Source organism: Simochromis diagramma, unplaced genomic scaffold (genome assembly GCF_900408965.1).
Source record: "Simochromis diagramma unplaced genomic scaffold, fSimDia1.1 OVJJ01000216.1, whole genome shotgun sequence".
Lineage (NCBI taxonomy): Eukaryota > Metazoa > Chordata > Actinopteri > Cichliformes > Cichlidae > Simochromis > Simochromis diagramma.
Window position 1 is genome coordinate 4526659 of NW_024386883.1, and position 23935 is coordinate 4550593.

General features: G+C 41.9%; 1 protein-coding gene across 1 annotated transcript in view; it reads right to left on the bottom strand.

Moving 5' to 3' along the window:
- Window positions 1-12678: 12678 nt before the first annotated feature.
- mtnr1bb (melatonin receptor 1Bb) overlaps window positions 12679-23935 on the bottom strand; it is a 49386-nt gene continuing 38129 nt past the window's right edge. The window contains exons 2-4 of the mRNA XM_040033187.1: window positions 20037-20155; window positions 19581-19925; window positions 12679-18343 (exon numbers count right to left, since the gene is read on the bottom strand). Of these exons, the coding sequence (XP_039889121.1) occupies window positions 17921-18343; window positions 19581-19925; window positions 20037-20155 (887 nt within the window). The 3' untranslated portion in view covers window positions 12679-17920. The remainder of the gene's footprint in view (window positions 18344-19580; window positions 19926-20036; window positions 20156-23935) is intronic.

A 23935-nucleotide genomic window follows, 5' to 3' on the forward strand; every position in this document is an offset into this window, starting at 1 on the left:
CCGAACACGGAGCCTTCTGCGACACCACAGCGATCGCCGCGGCAGGATATCAACCCCTTGCCACTGCCACCGAGTGAACTACCGACTCCGGTCTGCTCCAACTGTCGCTCGCCAGTCTCTTTCCTTGCGGCCATGTGGGCGCAGGATGAGGAGTCGGCCTCTCCGCCATCGCCATTCTCCTCTGCAGTTTCCACTCCCACTTCCAGGAGGAAACGGCACCGGCGCCATCACCATTCCTCGCTACAGCCGCACTCCAGCCCCTTCCCAGAGCAATCAGCAGCTGTGAGTAACCACGACAGTTTTTCCCGCACTCCTTCTGGGAATGTCAATAAAAAGGACTATGTTTCTTCTGCTCCATCTGACCCTGTTAACCCCGTATCAGCTAAAGCTGCGGCTTCCACCCCGGAGACAATTAACCTCAGCTCTGAGAACATTAAGACTGTTTTATTCTCTGAACTGCCACCTCAAGAGACTGTTCAGTGTGCGCCCGAATGTTTCGTTTCTTGGGCTACTGACACTCATTTAAAGACTTCAAGTGGTAATGTTGTAGATATTGACACAATCTCCAGGGCCTCCCCAGAGTCTGCGTGTCCTCCCTCAGCAGACTCTGGACCGCTAGAGGCTGAAGAGCCAGCATTTCCCGAGTCTTTTAAAAACTCCACTGAGGTAGTGCAGTCAGCTGCCCAGCAGTCATCACACTTCGCAGTCCAGCAGCCCTCAGTTTGCTTAGCTGCCCAGCCAGAAGCTCACTTAGCTGCCCAGCGGTCCCCAGTTCAGTCCTCTGCAGTTCAGTCTCCTCCTGTTCTCCAGTCACTCGCAGCTCAGTCGACCTCAGTGCACTCTCTTGTATTTCCAGCGCCTCAGCCTTTAGCACGGCCTGCACCTCAGCCGCCAGCTCCACCGTCTATTCAGCCACCATCTCCACCCACTTGTTTTCAGGAGGAGGATGCCCCCACACAGACTTTCGCTGCTCCTCAAGACCTGGCTAAATTTGAGACTTTTACTCTCTCTGGGGCCTCCCAGAGGTTAAATATCAGCATTCAGTTAACTCTGGACCCCTGGACATAAAGAAGCCAGCGCAACCTGTTTCGTCCCTGCCAGAGGCCCGCGTGCCTGCTGGTTCTGTTCTGTCCCTGCCAGAGGTCCCCGCGCCTGCTGGTTTTGTCCTGTGTGTTCCAGGGGCCCCTGTGCCCACTGGTCCTGAGACTGTTTTCGCTGGAGGGCCCGAGGAGCCCGTCCAGCCTCCTGCTTCGCCAGCTGGGGGGCCCGAGGAGCCCGTCCAGCCACCTTCCTCGTCAGCTGGGGGGCCTGAGGAGCCCATCCAGCCACCAGCTGCTCCACAAGCAGCCTCATCCACACCTGCAGCAGCAGCCACATCCACAGTTTCGTCCACTCCGCCGCCTGCTGCAGCGCCTCCGTCTCCTCGCCAGCTGCAGCCTCTGTGTCTTCACCCTCGCCGTCGCCTGGTCCAGCTCCGGCTTCATCCTCGCCTGGTCCAGCTCCGGCTTCATCCTCGCCTGGTCCAGCTCCGGTTTCATCCTCGCCTGGTCCAGCTCCGGTTTCAGCCTCGCCTGGTCCAGCTTCGCCTTCAGCCGCCTCAGCCTCGCCTGGTCCAGCCGCAGTGGCTTCTTCCACGCCAGGTCCTGCCTCGTCTGGTCCTGCCTCGTCTGGTCCTGCCTCGTCTGGTCCTGCCTCGTCTGGTCCTGCCTCGTCTGGTCCTGCGGTTGCCACACCATCATCAGTTCCAGCTCATCCTGTTCCATCTCGTCTCTGCCGGCCGCTTTCCTGGCCTCTAGTTGGGAGTCGTCGCCGCTGTGGACGACCTCCTGAACGCCGCCACTGCCTTCTACGTGGCCGGCCCCCGGACTTGCTCTGTTGCCACCGCTGCCATGCGCACGGTCGGCCCCCAGAACTGTTTGCCCGTCACCGCCGTTGCCGTCCGCACGGCCGGCCTCCGAACCTGCCCCGCTGCCGCTGCCGCTGCCTTTCGCACGGTCGGCCTCCCGAAAAGAACTGTGCTGGCCTTCTGACCTATCGGTCCCCAGGCCGACCTCCTGACCTACGTTTTGGACTCTGCTCCCCTGTGTGGTTTTTGGACATTTTTTTTTGGTTTTCTGGGGGGGCTCTTCTTTTGTTCTGTTCTGGGCCCTCCGTCCTGTGCCTCCCGCCACCCACCCTGGCTTGGTGGTCTGTTTGTCTTTTGGGGCTGTCGGGGGCCAGCCCTTGAGGGGGGGGGGTACTGTCATGGTCCTGGGTCAGTGACCCAGCGCTTTAAGTTTATTATTATCATTTTCCAATTTATTATCATGATTATTATTATTGTTTGAGTTCTACGTGTTATAATCATTCCTCCAGCAATAAAGCTGCGTTTTCAGTTTATTCCCATCTCCAAGAGTCCTGCAATTTTGGGTCCACCACTTCTGCTTGCCTGCCACACAGCCAACCATGACAGGATATGCTGCAGTCAGTTAATTACATTAGCCAATGCTGCGGTAGTAATGTTATCACATTCCAGTTAAGGTGCACCAAGCTGCTGGTCAAAACACACATAAATTTCTCTCCTCAAATCCTCTTTAAAAATACTGTTACAAACAGCAAAAGCCAGAAAAGCAAAGAGAGAAAATAAATGAAGGAAAAACAGATTCAGAACCGCTTTTTCATCCTTGGTAAAAGTAATTTAAATTCAATGAAGAAGAGACTGCTAAAAGGCACTAATGATAATTTACTGACATTTTGACATGATAATAAATAAAAAAATTCTTAACACATAATTATGTACTTTACTCTGAACAAACAAGCTAAGTCGTACTAAATGTCCTTCATGCATGCAGCTTCAAAAGCTTCACCTTTGTGTTCATTCTGAAAAGAGTGCAGAGGGCAAAAAGCCAGGGTCTAAATGAAAGTCTTCTTAGCCAGTCATGTGCTTCTATTAAAGATAAAGGACATAACCTAGGCTTAAAAAACACAAACTTCCTTAATTAATTCAACACATAAAACATCTTAAAGGTAAGTCACATATTAGCAAATGTATAATAACTTGTATGGCATACTGTATTGTATTCAAATATTATTCTGCATAAATAATTACAATAAACAATTGCTTAAAGAGCATTAAATTCACAGAAGAATAGTTTCTGTGTTTGCATTTTTCAAGTGCTCCATATCTATGTCTCACATAAGGTCAGTCTTTGCTTTTCACTTAAACAACTAATTTAATTCACAGCCAAATACTATAATAAAATGTGTTTGCAAAAGAGACATAATGTTGGATGACAGTGTGTACTGTAAAGTATTCCTGTGACCTTTTAAAGAATTCTCCAATACTAAAAAAAAATTTTAATCAAAACTATAGGAGTGCATGCTAGAATTAGAAGAGGATAATATAGGGCTTGAGAAGAGATATTTAGAAAGTACGATGGTGTGTGAAGTGATTTTTAGAAAGACGAGGCAAAGTGGAGTGAGTCCCTGAGCTGAATTTGCATTTGTTTTTACTGGGCACCAATTGAATATTTTTAACATTTAAACAACAATAACATATTTGCATTGTGTGAGAGATACAAGCGGATTAATAGTGGAGTGTTGGCTAGTAGCTTGTCCTTTTTGTTTTCATATGGAACAACCCATTTATTCTTTTCCTGTTCAGGGACACATTTGGGCAAGAGTGTATCCCACCTCTCAACCATTTTGACCATGGTTTACGCTCTATCTCAAACAAACACATTCATACTCATAATAACACGTGTCATTCAGAGCTCCCATTTCACCTGACCTGCATGTCACTGGGCTGAGGGATTGAAATGGTGCACCTGGTAGAAACCCATTCATGGTGAACATACAAACAGAAACAGTGCAGGCTACTCTGCCACAATTTATACCATAATCACTGTCTGTTACTCAAATTTATTTAAATCTTGTTACACTACTTCTGTGTTAATTGTGGCTGCATATTAGAACAAATCCTTGTCCCTTTCTTTAAATCAATAATACCACAAAGCCGAGAGCAAACCCAGTCCAAAGAGGACTGCGCAGAAAAAAATATAGTGACAGCATTTCTGCTGTAGAAAAGGGCAGTATTCCAACAATGAACAAGCCTGTTCATCACAGCTTTTACTACTTGTTGAAAAATGAAGCATTGGCTGCATGGTTGGGCAGAATATATTCTGCTTTAACATAAGTAGATAGTCATTTCCACAGTTTGTATTTTACTCTCTAGACTCTTTGTCAATAAATTTAAAGTGATATATATGTCACCAGTATATCACAGAGGACACAGAGGAGTATTTTCTATATTTGTCGTTTGACAAATGTTGCACACAACAGGAGAAAATACTCTTTCATTACTGAAACTACTCTGCTTTAGGCAAGAGTGAGACTTGATTAAACTGTCTGGAGGCAGTCCACACGACATGTACTTTCTTGCTGTCAGTCCACTGGGCAATTACTATACTGACCCAATTCACACATGAGTGCAAAAAAAGCCTGAAAAAGTTCAGGTTTTCAGTGCATGTGCTGAAACTAGGGTTTGAGAAGAACAACATGATGAGTTAATGAAGTCTGGAAATTGTATTTAAAAGTGAACATCAGCACTGGAAGGCAAAAACAGCTGTCAACCAAATGTAAGATGCACTGCCTTCTTAGAATGGATCCTATTTGCATGAGTCATTATCAGTGAAGTAGTGTATAGATTGGCAATGAGCTAATCAAACCAAATAAAATAAAAACTAGATGCAATCATTAGATGCAATCAAAGTCCCCCTTTACACATTAAATGTTAATCAGAAAATAAATATTTTAAAAAAATACAAAAGAACCCACCAACAAGTACAGTTAAAGAGTAAACTGAAAATTATATTTCAGTGAGGCAAATATGGCTTTCCAAGCAGAAAACTCTCCAGTTGACTTCAAAGAGATCCAAGTGTGTCCAGGAGAAGCCTAAACTGACAGCATTTGATGGCAGCTGACCATTCACTGACTTTGAATATCATTCTGTGATAAAACAGACTGAAAAGAAAATGAAAAGTGGAATACCTAATCTCAACTGCTGAAGTCTGCCCAGTCAGATTCAGAAGAGCATGACAGTTTGGCTGCTTTACAGTTTTGGTTTGTTTAGGGCTGTTTATTTTATTACAGAGAAAGGTTGGTGTCTGCAGTGTCTGTTGCCATGACAACCATCGGGCACTGCTTAAGGTCTCAGCAGTTATCAACTGTCTTCAGGCTCCCGTGGTCCTCAGCAAAGACCAGGGAACCAACTCCTGCAGCACCAATTCAGTGGACTTCTAGCAGTTACAAAGTACAGTAGTTAAAAGTGTATTGAAATGGAACAGTAATGTGACCATAATTGTTGTTCTTCAGCAGTACAAGAGGAGCATGCTTTGGCAATAGGACACATGCTGTAATCTGACTAGAGCAATTCAGACTCAGTAGCTTTGGAGGCATTTTTCTGTTGGCCATGCTTTTGAATGAAATCTTGCTCCAAGAAAATATTTAAACAATAGCTGTTAAGACTTGCAAAGTCAGCAGGCAAGGATTATCACAGTAAGTCATTTCTGCATAGGACAGTTTCACAGCAATTAACATCATTGGATGCTGTTGTAGATAAAAATCACATCTCTTTATTATTACAGGTCTCTGGAGCAAATGTTTCTGCTTAATGTTCATATTCACAAAAAAGCTCTATGTATATATGTTTTATTCATTATGAAACACTATGCCCTTTTCCATTATTCATTAATATATGAATGTGGATTGTCATATGCCTCATATATGAATTTGTCATTAAATGTAATCATATCATGCTTGATTGGATGAGATTCTGGGTGGGTGTATTGGAGTCTGCTTTGGAGGGGTTCTTTTTGAATATGTCAAAATCATCTTTTTCTGTAGCTGCTTCTGGTCCTCTTCCATTTCTTTTGTCAGCGGTGTACCGCAGGGTTCTGTGTACCGCAGGGTTCATTATTGTTTTTTCCGTGTTTTTGCTTCTTCCTCAGTTTTGTATCACCACTATGCAGATGGAATAAAACTCTAGGTCCTCTTGCCACGTCAGTGTCACAATCTGGTAGTAGGAACTCAAGCGCAGAGCGGTAGGCGTCTCCAAAAAACAGGGGCCTGGAAGGAGGGCACAACGGGCTGGAGAGCACTGGCTTGACCTGAGACACATGAAAGACGTTGTGAATGCGCATGTTGCGCGGCAGTTTGAGGCGGACAGACACAGGGTTCACAATGGTGTCGATGGGGAAAGGGCCAATAAACGGAGGAGACAGCATTTTAGACTCAGTCCGTAAGCGGCACAAAGCCGGAATACGTGAGAGGTGAGGAGCCGGGCCATCTCCAAGGCAGAGGGGAGCTTCGGGAGGGCGACAAAGTGTGCAGCTTTAGAGAAACGATCAATAATGGTAAGTATAGTGGTGTTACCTGCAGAGGGCGGCAGACCCGTGATGAAGTCCAAAGAAAGTGGAACCATGGTCGGGTTGGTGTAGGGAGAGGCTGCAGAAGACCCGGTGGAGGGTGGTTCAAAGACTTGTTCCGGGCGGAGGTCGAACGGGCTGACACATATTCCTTGGCATCCTTAGCCATAGCGGGCCACCAGAAGTAGCGTCGGAGGAAGGATAAGGTGCGAAGGACCCCAGGATGGCATGAAAAACGGGCGGTGTGAGCCCACTGGAGAACCTGAGAGCGGACGGCTGAAGGAACGAAGAGGCTTCCAGGATCCGGTTCGGTCTCCTGTGGTCGCCTGTAGGTGATAGTGAAGTCAAAACGAGCAAAAAACAGTGCCCACTTGGCACCCGGGAATTGAGACGTCTAGCCGAGCGCAGGTACTCCAGATTCTTGTGATCCATCCAGACGATGAATGATTGTGCTGCTCCCTCCAACCAATGTCTCCACTCCTCCAGGGCCAGCTTGAAGGCCAGAAGCTCCCGGTCCCCGATGTCATAGTTACATTCTGCTGGAGAGAGACGGCGAGAATAAAAAGCACACGGGTGCAGCTTACTGTCCTTCTTTTGAGACAGGACCACCCCCACCCCGGAGTCCGACGCGACCACCTCCACAACGAACTGCCATGTAAGGTCCGGTTGCCGGAGTATGGGTGCAGTGGTGAATCTCTCCTTGAGCAGGGCGAAGGCTCGCTGAGCGGCAGGATCCCACTGGAAGGGAACTTTGGGAGAAGTGAGTTTAGTAAGAGGGAGAGCGATCCTGCTGAAATCGCGAATGAACCGTCTGTAAAAGTTAGCGAATCCCAAAAAACGTTGCAATTGGCAGCGATCAGGAGGAGTAGGCCATTCCACCACTGCCCGCACCTTCTACGGATCAGTCCCCCTTCTCGATGATGCGGCACAAAAAACTCACTGAAGTCACGTGAAAGTCACACTTCTCCCCCTTCACAAAGAGCCGGTTTTCCAGGAGGCGTAGCAGGACCTGCCATACGTGGACTTGGTGCTCCTCGAGAGCCTTAGAAAAGATCAGGATGTCATCTAAGTACACAAACACACAACGGTTAACAAAATCACGAAGGACATCATTAACCATCGCCTGAAACACTGCGGGGGCGTTGGTCAGCCCAAACGGCATCACAAGATACTCAAAGTGTCCCCGATGCGTATTGAACGCGGTCTTCCACTCATCCCCCTCTCTGATACGCACCAGGTGGTAAGCGTTGCACAGATCCAGCTTGGTAAAGATAGTCACGCCCTGAAGCAGTTCAAAGGCTGAGGAAAGCAACGGCAAAGGGTACTTGTTTTTAATAGTGATCTGGTTAAGGCCCCGATAGTCAATACACGGCCGCAGCGAACCATCCTTCTTATCCACAAATAAAACCCCAACCGCGACAGGGGAAGAGGAGGGGCGAATCAATCTCGCCGCTAGCGACTCCGTTATGTAACGTTCCATAGCATCCCTCTCGGGCTGGGAGATGCTGTACAGGCGGCTAGATGGCAGCAGAGCTCCAGGAAGAAGATCGATGGCACAATCGTACAGGCGGTGGGGGGGAAGGGACCGTACACGATCCTTACAAAAAACATCCCGCAGATCATGATAAACCCGCGGAACCATTGAGAGGTCCGGGGTGTCAGACGGCGAGGCCATGGGCGGAAGCGGAACGGGTGAAGCCGCAGCCCGGAGGCAGTTCATGTGGCAGTTCACGCTCCAACCCAGTATGTCACGTTTCTCCCAGTCAATATGTGGGTTGTGGAGAACAAGCCAGGGGTGACCCAGAACCAGCGGAGTGAGAGGAGCTTTAAATGAAAAAAAAAACAACAAATCCTTTCTGTGTGATTGCCTGAGAGGGATAATGAAAGGAATTCAGAAACATGAGTGATGTCGTGCAGGCGCTGACCTGATGAACGCAGAGAGGGCGTGACAGAGGCTCCAAGGCGATGTTTAGTTTGGCGGCGAGCGAGGTGTCAATAAAGTTCTGCTCAGCCCCAGAGTCAATGAGCACAGAGAGAGAGTGAAAAACAGTCTGAACGCATAGTTTAGCCAGTAAGAGAAGTCTTGGGAGAGGGCTTTCACTCGACAGATCGCCCACCAGCACCCTCTCGATCACTGGTGCCAGTGTCGGGCAGGAAGAGACAGAGTGGCCTTTACGGCTGCAATAAACGCACTCACCGGCAGCAAGGCGGTGCTGGTGCTCCGCAGGCAGCAGCCGTGAGCGCCCAAGCTGCATGGGTTCTTCCTCATTCCGGGTGTCGCCGTCACGCGGCCCACGGGCTGCAGTAGAGGTCCCACAAAAATCCAGTGGTTCATGCCCCGAACGTGTGCGTGCGCTCCCGTGTGCGTGCGCTCCCGTGTGCGCGCACTTGGTTGTCCATCCGAATACACAGAGCCAAAAGCGCATCTAGGGAGGAAGGTAGTTCATGAAGCATCAGTTCATTCTGTATTTCCTCATTAACGTTAGTAAGTAACGCACTCTTAAGGGCCTCTTCTCCCTATTCCGTCTGTTCGGCCAAAGTAGAAAAATCAATAGAAAAATCAGCCATGCTTCGTTTACCTTGTTAGAGCGCGAGCAAGCGCTGGCCGGCGGTGGCAGTTGTGGCCTTTCTGTCAAACACACCTTTAAACTTAACAAGAAAGTCAGTAAAAGTGATGACCGGATCTGCTTGAAGCACAGCTTGTGCCCAGGTCAGAGCACGATCTTGGAGTAACTGGACAATATAAGCAATTTTCGCACCATCAGTAGAAAAGGCTTGCGGTTGCTGGTGAAACTGAAGGGCACATTGAGTAAGGAAACCAGCGCATTTATCAATTTCTCCAGTGAAAGCTTTTGGTGTAGGAAGAAATCTGTCATAGTGAACAGGTGAGGGAGCAGGTGGTGTGGCACTTACTGCTGGAGCTAGCGCCTCCTGCGGAGGAGCGGCGACAGGTGGAGCTGTCGGTAGCGGTGTTAACCGGGCCACGGCCTGAGTGATGTTTGCGAGCTCTGCTCGAAGGTGAACAAACATTTGCTAATGACGCTCCAGCAGCGCGGCCAAAGTGGCGAGGGTGGGGTTTGAGATGGCCGAATCTGCTGAGTCCATTTCCGTGGCTGGATGATTCTGTCACAATCTGGTAGTAGGAACTCAAGCACAGAGCGGTAGGTGTCTCCAAAAAACAGTTTATTTACAGCACCAGTGCACGATATATACAGTGAAGGGGAATCCAAACTCCAGGGAATCACAGGGAAGCTCTCTCACACTCGCTCACGTCTTTTTGCCCAAACGCACACACGTTCACACGACTGGGGGGGTCACAGGTACGGGGAGGAAAGTCTGTCGCAGAAGAGAGGGAAGTCACACACAAATCACGAATCACAGGCTCACAAGAGCTGTTAGAAACACTAACGTCTCTAGTACAATCATCCAGCGATGAGAGGATCTGTGTTCCAGCCTCAAATAGTGCTCCTGGGTGATGACCGCTGATTGTTGACAGGTGTGTGGGCCAAGGGCGGGAGCCCACAGTGAGCTCCGCCCAGGCAGAGAGAGAGAGAGAGAAAACCAAAAAAACACATGTAGCCTTGTGTGGCCGACCCGGCAGGCACGGAGACCATGACAGTCAGTCTTATTAGGAACCTTGAGGTGATTTTGACCCAGCCTTTACTTTGCATGCTCATGTTAAATCTCACGCTTTGTTTATTAAATATTGCCAAGATAAATTCCATTGTGTCACACTCTGTATTGGAAATTGTTATTCGTGCCTTTTCATTAATTCTTCACTTGTGTTAACAGAGCTTCCTTGGAATGACTGCAGGTTGTTCATAATGGCTCTGTCTGGCTTGTGGCTAATTCTTCAAAGTAATTAGCTGTCACACCATTGTTAATTCAGTTGCACTGACGCTGTTATCTGTTTTGAAAAGGAAACTTTGTTTTTAGCATTTTGTTATGAAGCACGTTGTAATATGGCAGCTATGTGAATACAGTCCCAATGCAGCGGTGTAATATGAAACATGAAGGCTTAGCTTAGAATATTTGATTTTGAGTAATCCTCATATGACCTGACTAAAAAGCTTAAACAAGCTGGAAAAAAAAATATCATACTTTCACCTTAAAATGATAAAAAAAAAGACTAATCTGAAGTGATGTGCAGCAGGTTCTTTTAAGGTCAAGGTTTCCCTTAAGGGGCTAACACATTTATACTTAATCACAGAAAATCAAGAATTATGGCATAATACTGTTTTCAAGATATTAAAGTCCGTTTCATCAGTGTATATAAATGTATTATTACAGATCATGAAAAACCACGAGTGCTTTGAAGTTTCCTTTTTTAAAACCTGCTGAGTTCTTCTCAACAGGAGAGTATCTGGCATGCTGTTTCTGTCTTAAATGTGAAAGGGTCCTTGTGTTAAAAGGGCACACAGGTTTAGAGCACATGTTTTCTAAATCTCAGAATTGTGGCATTTTGCTCCCTTTTTACTCTACATATATGTGTTGCCAGTACAAAAGATTTCCCAAGAAACCCTCTTCAATTAAAAGTAAATCAAGCGTTCTACATAAAGCTCCGGCCACACAGTGTTTACCTCATATTTGCATACCTAATCTGTGATGATGATATGCAATTTCAGAAAACAGTGCTCTCTAATTTCATTTCATTTTAAAGCTTAGGAGTTTTAAAATGAAATGAAATTGCATATTGTTGTTTCTGACTAAAATGAATACATGGATTAATCTAATGCATGGATTATCTTTGTTAATCCATGCATTAGATGCAATCAAAGTTCCCCTTTACACATTAAATGTTAATCAGAATTACTGAAGGCAATTGCATTCAGTGAGTTGAGCTTTGGTCTACAGCAGGCAGAGACGTCAGCTTTAAATATGACTTTAAAGTCTTTGCTGATCTTTTAAACTTTTGATATTCACTGTAGCCACTTAACAACAAATACTGAGGAGGACATATCTTTTCTGAGCTGAGCAGGGTGGTAATAATTACAGTAAAGGGGAACACAATAATTACACTTGTCATATTAATCACATTGATATAAAACCAGCCTACCTAATCAGTAGGTTGCTGTTATAAAGGGCCAAGTTTCTGTCTGTAGAGTATTATATACACTTAAGTTTCACCTAGTTAAGTTTTGAAATCTCATCACATCATATCCCCAGAAATTATCATGTTGAATTTACAAAGTATTTCATGTGGAGAGTGTTTTATGAGGTGATATTACATGCTGTGTAGCTTCTATTGGAGCAGCTGATTTGTCTTTTTCCACTAATATCCCATTATAGTAGTGATGTGTGCACTGCGTTTGATAATGAGAGTGAGTAGACTACCATCTGGATATCAGCGCCTGCAATTATTCATCATGAGCAAGGAGAAGTTTCTCTAAACCACACCCTCATTTCTTAATCGTAATCTTTGCCTCCGGTGCTGAATCACCTCCAGCTACTCATCCCACGGTCTGTTGCAATCTAATCTGCTTTGACTTGACTAACAGCCACCCTGTTAGACAGTTCTTTCCACTTATATTTACTCTGCACAGCTATGTAAAAAAATATCTGTGTTTATTCTATTAAAGTGATTTAATTGAGAGCTCAAGAATCTAAATATAGGTTTGATAAATGGACTTATCTCTTAATTGCCCCTCGGAGATAAATAAAGTCTTTCTGATTCTGATTAAGTATACATTTTTTAATGTTTTTATCTCTCTGTGGCAATGTGAAGCAACTTTGCAGTCCCCCAAATTTAGATCTTCACCTTTTCCAGTCTAACATTCAGTGCGAGTGCAAAGCGGCATAGTCTAATGGCAGGGAGTTCAGGGAGTTCAAAAGTATGCACCACAAGCTGGCAAAAGCTTTCCAGCCCCAGGTCAGTCATAATTCTAAACCTTAGGAGAGTAAGAGGGTGTCTCATAAAAAGAAAAATGACCCTTAAAAAGTTCATAATCACACATCTACACAGAGATGAGTCATTTTTTAGTCAATTCAGGCTTTTAAGAAACCTTTTTAGCTGCATGCTGAAATATTATATGGAACAAGAGGCGACTTTTGTTGTGATTTGGCGCTATATAAATAAAATAAAATTGAATTGAATTGAACAAAGTGCTGGGAAGCAACAAAAGTCTTTTCTAAAATATGCCGATTTAAAAAAAATAAATAACAACACATCAATGACTAAATCCAACAAAGCATGATATATGAATTTTATTTTCCATAACATTGTGTTTTAGGAGAATTGTACATATAATTCATGGGTTGTTTTTTTTTTTTTTTCTTTTTACACACAGTTCATTTTAAGCAGACTCAGTATCACAACATTGTCTTTTTTTTTTCCTTTTTCTTTTTTTTTTTTGTGATGAAATTTTAAATTTCGTTACATTCCACAGATTTCCCTTTGGTTACTCGGACTCAGACCTCTGGGCATCCTGCCCCCATTTGTGAATTCATGCCAATTAGTGTCGGTCATAAATAACATCAGACAAGCATGCACATTCACACAGCCTCTGGAACAGAAAACATTTATCATGACACAAGTAGTCAAGTGGCTACACACCTGAAATGTAACATAGCAACTGTCCTGCTTAATCTGGTGGCGTTTCACACCAAAAAAAAGTAATAAAGCATTTTTAAAAAAATTTCACAAAAGCCATTTAGGACATTAAGATACACAGTCAGTTGCCACATTTAAATAGTTACAAACTGTTTATGAATTCTCCATCTTTTGCAGCACCTGGTCAGCATGAGCACAACTTCTTTTGTAAGACTGAAAAGATTTAGATGATTGAGTTCATCACTGCAGGCAGCAGACAAACGAAAAGTGTCTAATGAGCTGCAAACGATTAAGTGGCCACTGAGCGTAAAAGTTAATCAGTTGAAAAGCACTTGTGCTTTGCAAATATTTAATTGTTGTTGTCGTAGTCACAGTTGTAAATGACACATATAGGGTTTCTTATATGTAAACAGTACAAAAGGTGCATACACAAGGTTTTTTTCTCTCCCTTTCTGTGGTTTGATTTTTTTATGTCCTTTACAGGATACTGTAAGTGCATTCAGTTATGTTCCCAAGGCCTATCATTTTATTTTCCTCTTTGAGAAAGTGCTTTGCTTGTAATTTGAGCAGTCTTTCATCCTTTTCGGCTGGTGTTGTCATGCTCTTAAATAATCTATTAGTGACACACAGACACGCACTCACACACATGCAAAACTGAATGCTGTTTAAGAAATTCGTGCAGATCAAAATAAAAGACAGGAACAGTGACATCTCAGGGTTAACGTGTTCATCATGTGCCAATATCCCTCAATCAATAAAAACTTTATATGAGGCATAATGTGTCATGTAGGCTTGTAGCTCAGATTTCGTGGATACCTTTTTTAATATTTGCTTGCCAGCCTGCTGCACAGCAGTCATTAAAAGGCTATGAAGGCTTAACGAGTAACAGCTTTAATAAGTGTATTCACCATATGAGTGTTTCTCTCTGATTCATTTAATTTTATGAAATTTTGACTTCATCAAGTTATAATTTGGGAATATCTTGTGATCTGTGTAGTAGCCTGTAATTTGGAAACCCATCTGTTGAAAGATGTAAAGCGAATGAATGATGAATGTGTTTACACTGCCAAATGGGTATTCGCTTCTTCAAATGCAAACTGGCACCTGGGCTCACGCTACAGATCACAATGTGGAAATGATCATTTAAAATGATTAGGACATTCCTCTTTTACTAGAAAGTCAATAGTGCGTTAATATTGCGTACAGCATTTGGGGAAGGTGTGAGAGAGACTCCAACACCATACTGACAGACAGACAGTGTGTGTCATCTCATTTAGCACTGCACTCAAAGTGATTAGTTGCACACAGAAACCTTGGCTTTAATCTTCCAATGAAAAACAGAGTGACGATCTTCACTGTTTACTTTGCGTCTTCACTTTTTGAGGTAAAATTGTATGTAAATCATTCATAAGTAAGCCGAAAATAGCTTTTTCAATTCCAAAGTTGTGTGACTCAGAATTTAAAATGTTGTTTTGATTCGTCTACAATTACACGTAGCACAATCGCACTGATAACTTCTGCTGGAGCGCACCAATTTATCCCTTTGCTGCAGCATCTCACCTGGTGCAAACACAGTCCAGCATGGTGATCAAAAAGTAGGATGCCTTTAATATAAGGACCTCTAGGAATAGCTGTGCATTCAAGATAGTTATCTGTTACCATGCCAATGTAAAAACTCATCATACAATTTACATGATTTAAGAGGATTGATGAATCACCTTGCTGCCATGTGGTAAAGCCCGATGAGAAACTGCAGTATGGTGACTGGTTTTAAAAGTAAAGCTGGTGAGGTTGTGCTGTAGGTGATGGAAAACAGCATTTTAATTACAGCAAACCATTAATTTATCAAGGAATGTGTAATATTTGGTGGCATGGAGAAATAGGCCCACACTGTGAGCGCAGGGAACATAAATGAACAAAGCTACATAATTTTGCCCTAGTGTATACAAGACAAAGACACAAAGGAAAAAAAAAAAGATAACACTTGTTCTTGTGTTTCAGCAATTTAGTCTCCTGCCTGAGGTCTGCATATGAACTTATGTGCAATGCTGCAGAGAAAACTTTCTATAGACAGCTGTCCTGAATACATAAAAAGAAGCAGTATGGAGGCAAACCAGGTTTGCTGAATGGGTTCATTATTAATAGACACTATGGCACTTGCCGTATAATATTTAAAAGTTTGACACGATTGTATTAACTATAAGGCAGTAGTTTTAAATTGAAGAAAAAACAAAAAGAAAAACTTTAGGGACTGAAGGTATTCTAAAAATGTCCCCCAGCAACATCATGATAAAGTGTATGTGCACATAACCCCCTTCACCTACATCCATTTCTTTGGTTTGAACTGAAGTCTTTAGCTCCCTCCAAGTGCATCTAAAACACTCTCCAGATTAGTTTTCTCTGTCAATACCAGCATCGCCTTTCTAGTTGTTGTTTTTACAACTTTCTCTTCCCTCCAGTGACCTGGGCACCACTTCTGCTTCCCTGATGGGGAAGTGACCTTCCCAATTCCTCTGTTCCCAAAGAAGCCGCACAGTCCCTCCATATGTTTTCCTTTCAAACACAAAATAATAAACCACTGCTATTCTTCCCCACCTTCCCTTTTCTGCACCACATATTTCAGTGTTTGCTTTGAAATATTCCCTCTCTGTCTGTAAGGTTTACACTTCTGTCTTTGTGGTATAACTTTGAGCTCGGCATCTGTGAGCGTCTCGCTTTGCACACGTCAGCCTGTATGGGAACACATGAATGTGCACCAACAGTGCATTTAAATGTCAGAGAAAAGCAGAAAAACAAATCTGTTACATTTTAATGCACATCTTATTTCACCATTCTTAGAATTTTTTAGTGATGCAATGTTCGTGTCAGTTACCTTAGAGGTTGTTTTAGATGCACTATAATGGGGTTAATGGGAAGAGATGATAAAAGTAATCCAATAATATAGTTATTATGTGGGGTTGTAGAGTTTCAAATATACATAAAAAAACACATTTTAATACATCTCTGATAACATCATAGCACAGGTAAAAACAACACTAACACTAATTTACAAAATATCCCTTTGAAATGTCTTCGGACTCCCTCGTAAGGTAGCTAATGAACTGTAAATGTTTTGGACAACAAAACATATCACAAGAAAAATGTTCAGTAGGCACCCTGAGATGGGAAAACGGATATGAACAGAACTTACTCGGACATCTACGATGTATAAAACACTGTTTACTGATAAGAGGCAATGAGTGTCATCCTCCTGTCAAATTTAATACAAGCAAGTGACCCGCTCCTTACATTTCACTAATGTACTCTCATTGCTTCTCTTTGTTTTACTTTCCACAATGAAAGCATCGACGTGTATCCATGGTGAATTCAGCTTTTTTTTTTAAATAAAAAATTATCACGAACAGCATTAATAAACAAAGATACTAAATTACCTATTAAATGAAAAGCTAAAGCTTTGCATAAGTATTTCAGCATAAATAAACATATCACCACTACATCGTACTGCACAGCATATGATGTAGGAGGCAGAGGAACCTGAGCCCAGTCTAAACTGCTTGCTGCATTCGCAGGGCTTTAGCAGTGAAAGGAGAACAGCTTCATGAACTTGTTGTGTGTCTCAGTCTTTTTGTTATTATGCGGTCTAGAGAGCAGCAGTGCGGCAAATCAGAAATATACCATGACATCTTCTTGAAATATGGATGTGCTAAGGTTAGGAACTAGCTGAGTTAACTTAATACTGTTTTCAGATGCAACTTATGTTGGAGAACTTGGATTGGAGCGCACAGTGTGTTTTGAATTGCATAGGAAAGTGTCCACAGGGAACTGTCCATTTGCTGCACTTGGATATTTGATGAAACTGAATAAGTTATTGCATTGCACTTTTATTTCTGTAGATTCAGATGGATTTAATGCTGTGTGTACTGAGTTTCTACCTTAGCAAAAGTACAAAAGGTTCACTATAACATAATACCTGTAGTATCAAAACTGATTATGATGCAAAATGACCATTTCTGGTCACCTTATGTAATTTTTTTTACAATTTTTATTTCACATTTATAGAACTTATAGAAATTTCTCTAATTTACAAGTATAAGTTTGGGTCTTTTCTTCGGTATTGCAAGAAGCCTAGATAGCCATATCACACCAACTATAGCAGATATGAAGCATAGCTTATTTGTTGAGTGACTGATTGGTTGAGCAGCATCAGCAGACACACAGGTATCCTCCACAAGCTACATCATGTGCACTAAAATAAAACAGATATGTTAATTAGCACATATTACATGGTTTGATGCTAGTTTTTCTCTCAACTTGTTTTGTGCCATCCATCACCTGAATTAATTTGTCATGTTTATTACTAAGATTTTGTTTCCTGTTGTTCGCAGTGCAAGAAGGTCAAACCAGACAGTATTAAGTATTATGCTACTGCAGCATTTAGGCTTAGCACTTTCACCATATAAAACTCTATCAAACTGATATTATACTGTATATTATCAACAGTGAGACATCATTTCCTCTTGTACTAATCTGACGTTCAGGTGAGGCGAGTTTTACGATTTGAGGCTTCTGAAGTTACTAAAGACAAGTGTGTGGTTACCATTGGCCACCCAGTTTGGTGAATTATGTCTTAAAGTCTACAGCAGCAGACATTAAAGGATATCACATTTTAGTAATGTGTCATTCAGATTGTTAGAGTAATAACAACATGAAACTGCAATACATGGCTTAGCTGTCAGATATAATCTCTAAAGGGTTTGCTCCATTGACGCAAATCACAGTTATTAAAACCCATCACTGGTAAAAACTCTGAGTTTAAATGATAGAATTCTTCATATCTTGGTAAACTACAAGAAAACAAAGCCATGTCTTTCAGTTTCATTCATTACTTAATACTCTTTAGCTGCACAACTACCTGGATGTAACACAAAACAGGAATTAGCATTTAATAGGCTCAAGAATTCAGACTTCATTCTTTGTTTGTGCGATCTCTGACTGACTCGTTGTTATTGAGTGGCGGAGGCGGCGATTGCTTGCTCCTCATGCTCCTTCCGTCCGTGGCGGCTCGTGAAGTCTCCGTCACAAAGAGCCGAGTCACCCAGACGGAGGTGACAATGCGTTTGTACTCATTCCTGAAATTTCGGTTCAGTAAGCCATAGATTATGGCGTTCAGACAGCTGTTGAAGTAGGCCATAAAGTAGCTGACTACAAAAAGCCACTCAGGGATACGAGGAGCCACGCGGGACGGATCAATCGCCACTGCCAAGCCAATCAGGTTAAGTGGAGCCCAGCAAATGGCAAACAACACAAATACCACAAACATGGTGATGAAATTCCGCAAGTCACTCGGTCTCAGGCGAGGGCTTTCTTCTGTCTTCACTTTACGACGCACCTGGACATAAAGAAAACATATTGGACATAATTGTAAATGATGTGAATGAAAAATTCTTTGCTGAGAATGCATTTTTATGAAGTGAGCTTTTTGAAGTGCAGACTTCCAGCTTTTATTCAAAGGGCTGTAACAAAAATATTGCATTAACAGATTAGTATTTACAGCCAATTTTATACAAGGTACCCCATTTTCAGAGGCTCAAAAGTAACTGGACAAACTAACATGATCTTAAAAGTAAGGATTATTTTTATTGCTCTATTGGGCTGAGATCAGGTGACCGACTTGGCCACTTAGAATATGCAATTTCTTTGCCAGACATCTCTATACCATACTGTGGTATGTTTCAGGTCATGAGCGCTTCCTTTCCTTCTCAATAGTATAGATCTTATTATTATTCTGGCACAAGTTAACCTTTCTATGCAGATGTTTTGTGGCCGTCTAATCTAGCATTCTTGTTCTGGAGTGTAATAAGTAGTTTGCATTTTGCTGTAAACCCTCCGTATTTACATTTATGACAGTGTATCTTGATCACGGTTTGGAAGTGCTGCATCAAACTCTTTCTTGAGTCGGTTAGATATTATGAAGTTCTTCAATCATTCTATTTAAGTATGTGTCACATTGTTGATTTTTAACTGGTTTATTTATTTATTTTTATTTTTATTTTATTTATTTATTTTTTTTGGGGGGGGACTACAAAAATGGCTATGATTCATAAATAGTTGATGCAGTCCTTTTGTTAAACTATTTTGAATTTAAGCTGAAGGTCACATTTCAATCATATTTTGACTGTTTGATTTAAAGTCTAATGCAGTGGTTTACAGCGACAAAATTACAAAAATTTCGGCGCAGTATTTTTATTGACTGTACATTCACTAACCCACACAGAAACACAAATATGCACTATCCTTGTTTTTTGTAGCTTTAATTAAAAAAAATAAAATAAAAAAATTGCGCTAATCATTAATTGTAATATAAATGTCAACCAAGGATTTTATGGACTGTGATGAGTTTTTCAGTACTTGAAACTATTTATAATGTACACTCCACAAGTAATGGGTCAATTATCCAGGGTTTAAACATAAAATCATCACATTTTTCTATTCTACTCTTGGTGTTTCTGTATTATTTACAGCTGGTATTGTATTTACTGGTTTTGTTGGTGGTATTGCTTTGTTCTAAAAGCTTTAATATAATTTTTGAGACTGTAAATATTAATGTAGAGAGCCTGGAAACTCACCTGAATAACAAGTACCCAAATGCGTAAATAACAAAAGGTAACCACAGCAATGGGGACCAGAAAGTGAACCACCACTACTGCCACTGTGTAGGAACTGCTGACATTCTGGGCGAAGGTGCAGGAGTAAACTCGCGGGTCATAACGCAGGGAACCAACGAAGAAATTCGGGACAATGGCCACTACGGTGAGCAGCCAAATTAAGGCAACAAACATCAAAGTGTTGCGATAGCTGTATAGCCGACTGTATGCGAATGAGTGGCAGATATAGCAGTATCTGTTCACCGCAATTCCAGTGATGTTGAAAATGGAACCGATGACACTGAGCCCCATAAGGAAACCACTGACCTGAACAGAAAGAAAGAGAGTGAAGTGTTTTTGTCAGACTGTGCTGGGAGTATGCTTATTGCTGCTGTAGTGGTGGTAAACTGAAACAAGCTGAAAGCTCTGTGGTCTTACCATGCATTGTGTGTTTCCCAGAGCCCATCCATCATGGAAAAGAGCGTAGAGAACCAGAGGGTAGGGGTAGAAGGCTACCACAAGGTCAGCAAATGCCAGACTCACCACAAACACATTACCTGTAGAGGAAGATATAAGGAGACGCTGTCATTTCTATGATATACATTTGCAGAAATGTGCTCTCCGATCATGTGTTGACTCGCATCACAAACACCATAACTGCTGCTCTCTTAGCACTAGCCTGACCCTCAAATGTGAGCATGATGAATTCAGCTGTCATCTTCTCTTTCTAAACGTTTGCCTGCAAATGCTCAGTCTTTAGTGTCAGTCACTGTACTGACAACTCTGCAGTACATCTAGAAAATGGAATAAAACCATTACCAAAACTATATATATCCTCATTTCCATTGTTGTCACTAGTCACTTAGGATGATCACCATGCAAAAGGACCCTTGTTGAAACTATTTTAATAATGGAGTTTTGTCTTGCACTGAACATTGTCCACCTTGACCATTTACTGACTACTACATGGGATGCAATTTTCAGTGAACTAGGACCCTATCTCAGCAGGTCCAGCATGGTGTGCTTGTTGGCTGTGAAGACAGAGATTACAAACGGTTTCTACCCTCTGCCCACAGCTGATTGCCTCATCCCAGACAAAGTTTTATCACAAATGGCAGAGTCACTGTTTTGACAGAGTAGAAGGGCAGGAGTGTGGACACAGCTCTTGGGGCATCCAAGTCTTTTTTTTGGCTTTTTTCTGGCTAGTCCCCTGCCCAATTCAAAGAATGGTACGGTCGCTATATCTCAATGATATAGCTACAGCCAGATTGGCGTCTCAGAATAGGTTGTGTGATTATTTCTAAGTCAAATATCTTTTGCTTGAAACAAAACATAAACAAACAAAAAGGAGAAAATGGCAACGATGAGAAAAATTGAAGAAGATTTGGAGGAGATTAAGGAGGAGGAGGTCTGGCGGAGATGAGCCCCCGGTGGAGGAGCAACAAACATTAGAGCGTCAGGTAGTGGAGTTTTTTGCGAGTAAAAAACTTCCCCTGCATAGCAACAACATCGCGGCGTGTTATACCCTCCCCAGAAAGAATGCCAGCGCACCTCCAGCAATAGTAGTAAAATTTGTGAATCGAAAACACAAAATTGAGCTACTGAGGCAGTCTAGACAACTGAAAGGGAGTGGAGTATATGTGAACGAACATCTCACAAAAAAGAACGCCGATATTGCCAGACAAGCCCGTATCATGCGTAAAGAAAAATAAAAATCCAAGCAACATGGACAAGAAATTGCAAAGTGATGATAAAGCTCAACGGAACAGCAGAAGAAGCCAAGGTTGTAATGATCAGGGATCTTCATGATTTGGATAACTACGGGGGATGATTACACTGTTGCAGTCGGACGGCAGAAGGTCTGTTATGATGTGTTTGCTAACAACTAGCCGAACGTATTCAATAAAAGACTGTCAGAGGGGGAAAATGGCAAGGTATGAGACAGTAGACTGGAAGAGTATTAGTGTGAAGCTGCAGGTGAAGATCCAGGAACTGGGATCGACGGTACCATTATGCGTTGTGAAATACTTGTACGAATGTTAATGGGTATGTCATAAGGATTACAGACATTTAAAGAATACCCAATCACAATGACTGAAGATTCGGATTACAAATTACATGATTTTGAAAATAATATAGATCCAGAAAGGAATGTGCTTAATGCAATTAATGTTACATGCGAGTATTATGAGAATCGATTTAGGGATAATGTTGACTTGGGCAATGCATTTTCATGAATTCATTTCAACTGTAGAAGCCTCTATAAAAGTTTTGTTCTGATCAATGATTTTTTGAATAATCTGAAAGGCAAGTTTAAAGTGATAGCACTATCAGTAACATGGGTAGATGAGGAACGGGGTTGGGACTTTCACATTGATGGGTATGAATTATATCATCAGAAATATCTCAAGACTGATTCTTCTAAGGTTTTATGGACTGATGAAATGAGAGTGAGTCTTGATGGGCCAGATGGATGGGCCCGTGGCTGGATTGGTAAAGGGCAGAGAGCTCCAGTCCGACTCAGACGCCAGCAAGGTGGAGGTGGAGTACTGGTTTGGGCTGGTATCATCAAAGATGAGCTTGTGGGGCCTTTTCGGGTTGAGGATGGAGTCAAGCTCAACTCCCAGTCCTACTGCCAGTTTCTGGAAGACACCTTCTTCAAGCAGTGGTACAGGAAGAAGTCTGCATCCTTCAAGAAAAACATGATTTTCATGCAGGACAATGCTCCATCACACGCGTCCAAGTACTCCACAGCGTGGCTGGCAAGAAAGGGTATAAAAGAAGAAAAACTAATGACATGGCCTCCTTGTTCACCTGATCTGAACCCCATTGAGAACCTGTGGTCCATCATCAAATGTGAGATTTACAAGGAGGGAAAACAGTACACCTCTCTGAACAGTGTCTGGGAGGCTGTGGTTGCTGCTGCACGCAATGTTGATGGTGAACAGATCAAAACACTGACAGAATCCATGGATGGCAGGCTTTTGAGTGTCCTTGCAAAGAAAGGTGGCTATATTGGTCCCTGATTTGTTTTTGTTTTGTTTTTGAATGTCAGAAATGTATATTTGTGAATGTGGAGATGTTATATTGGTTTCACTGGTAAAAAAATAAATAATTGAAATGGGTATATATTTGTTTTTTGTTAAGTTGCCTAATAATTATGCACAGTAATAGTCACCTGCACACACAGATATCCCCCTAAAATAGCTAAAACTAAAAACAAACTAAAAACTACTTCCACAAACATTCAGCTTTGATATTAATGAGTTTTTTGGGTTCATTGAGAACATGGTTGTTGTTCAATAATAAAATTATTCCTCAAAAATGCAACTTGCCTAATAATTCTGCACTCCCTGTATGTCTGTGGAGTGTGTGACAGTAGAAATAGAAATGGAAAGAAAGAGTAATATAATTGTTACTTGTATGTATAGGAGGCCTGGGACACTGATAGAAACATTCACAGATGTAGTAGAAGATTTATTGAGCAAGGTAAAGGGAAATAAGACATTCTGTATTTGCGGGGATTATAATATTGTTTTTTTTTTTTTTTAATGTCCAATCATAAGGCATCATCAGATTGAGTTATTATTTGGAAGAGGGTTCTACCCTCTGATTACTAAACCTACTAGAATAACTGAAGAGTCAGCTACTTCAATTGATCACATTTTCATTAATTGCTTGGAAAGCAACATTATAAGTAGTCTTGTCATAAATGACATAAGTGATCATTTACCTATTTTTGTTACTTTAGATTATAAAATGACACGAAAGGAGGAAGTGTGTGCGGACAGATATATAAGAATTAGAAATGATGATGCAATAAATGAGTTCAGGCAAGATCTTATGAAAGAAGATTGGAATGAGGTTTATGTAAATGACGTCAATGCTGCATACGAGACATTCTTAAATACTTATCTGGTTTTGTATGAAAATCACTGTCCACTGGTATGATATAAGCAAAAAGAAAAAGAAAACTACTGGTAAACCATGGATAACAAAAGGATTAGAAAATGCATGTAAAAAGAAAAATAAACTGTATAGAGATTATATAAAACTTAGAACAAAGCCTGCTGAAATGAAATATAAAGTTTATAAAAATAAGTTAGTATTAAATGATCAGAAAGGCTAAGAAAGAGTATTATAATAAATTATTTTACAAAAATAAAAATAATGTTAAGGGTACGTGAAATATCTTAAAAACGTATTGGGTAATAAATATACATCTTTAAATTTACCTTTAATAAGAAAAATAAGGTCATAAGTGATATGAATTAAGTGGTAAATGCATTTAATTCTTTTTTTGTAAATATTTGGCCTAAACTGACAAACTTAATTAG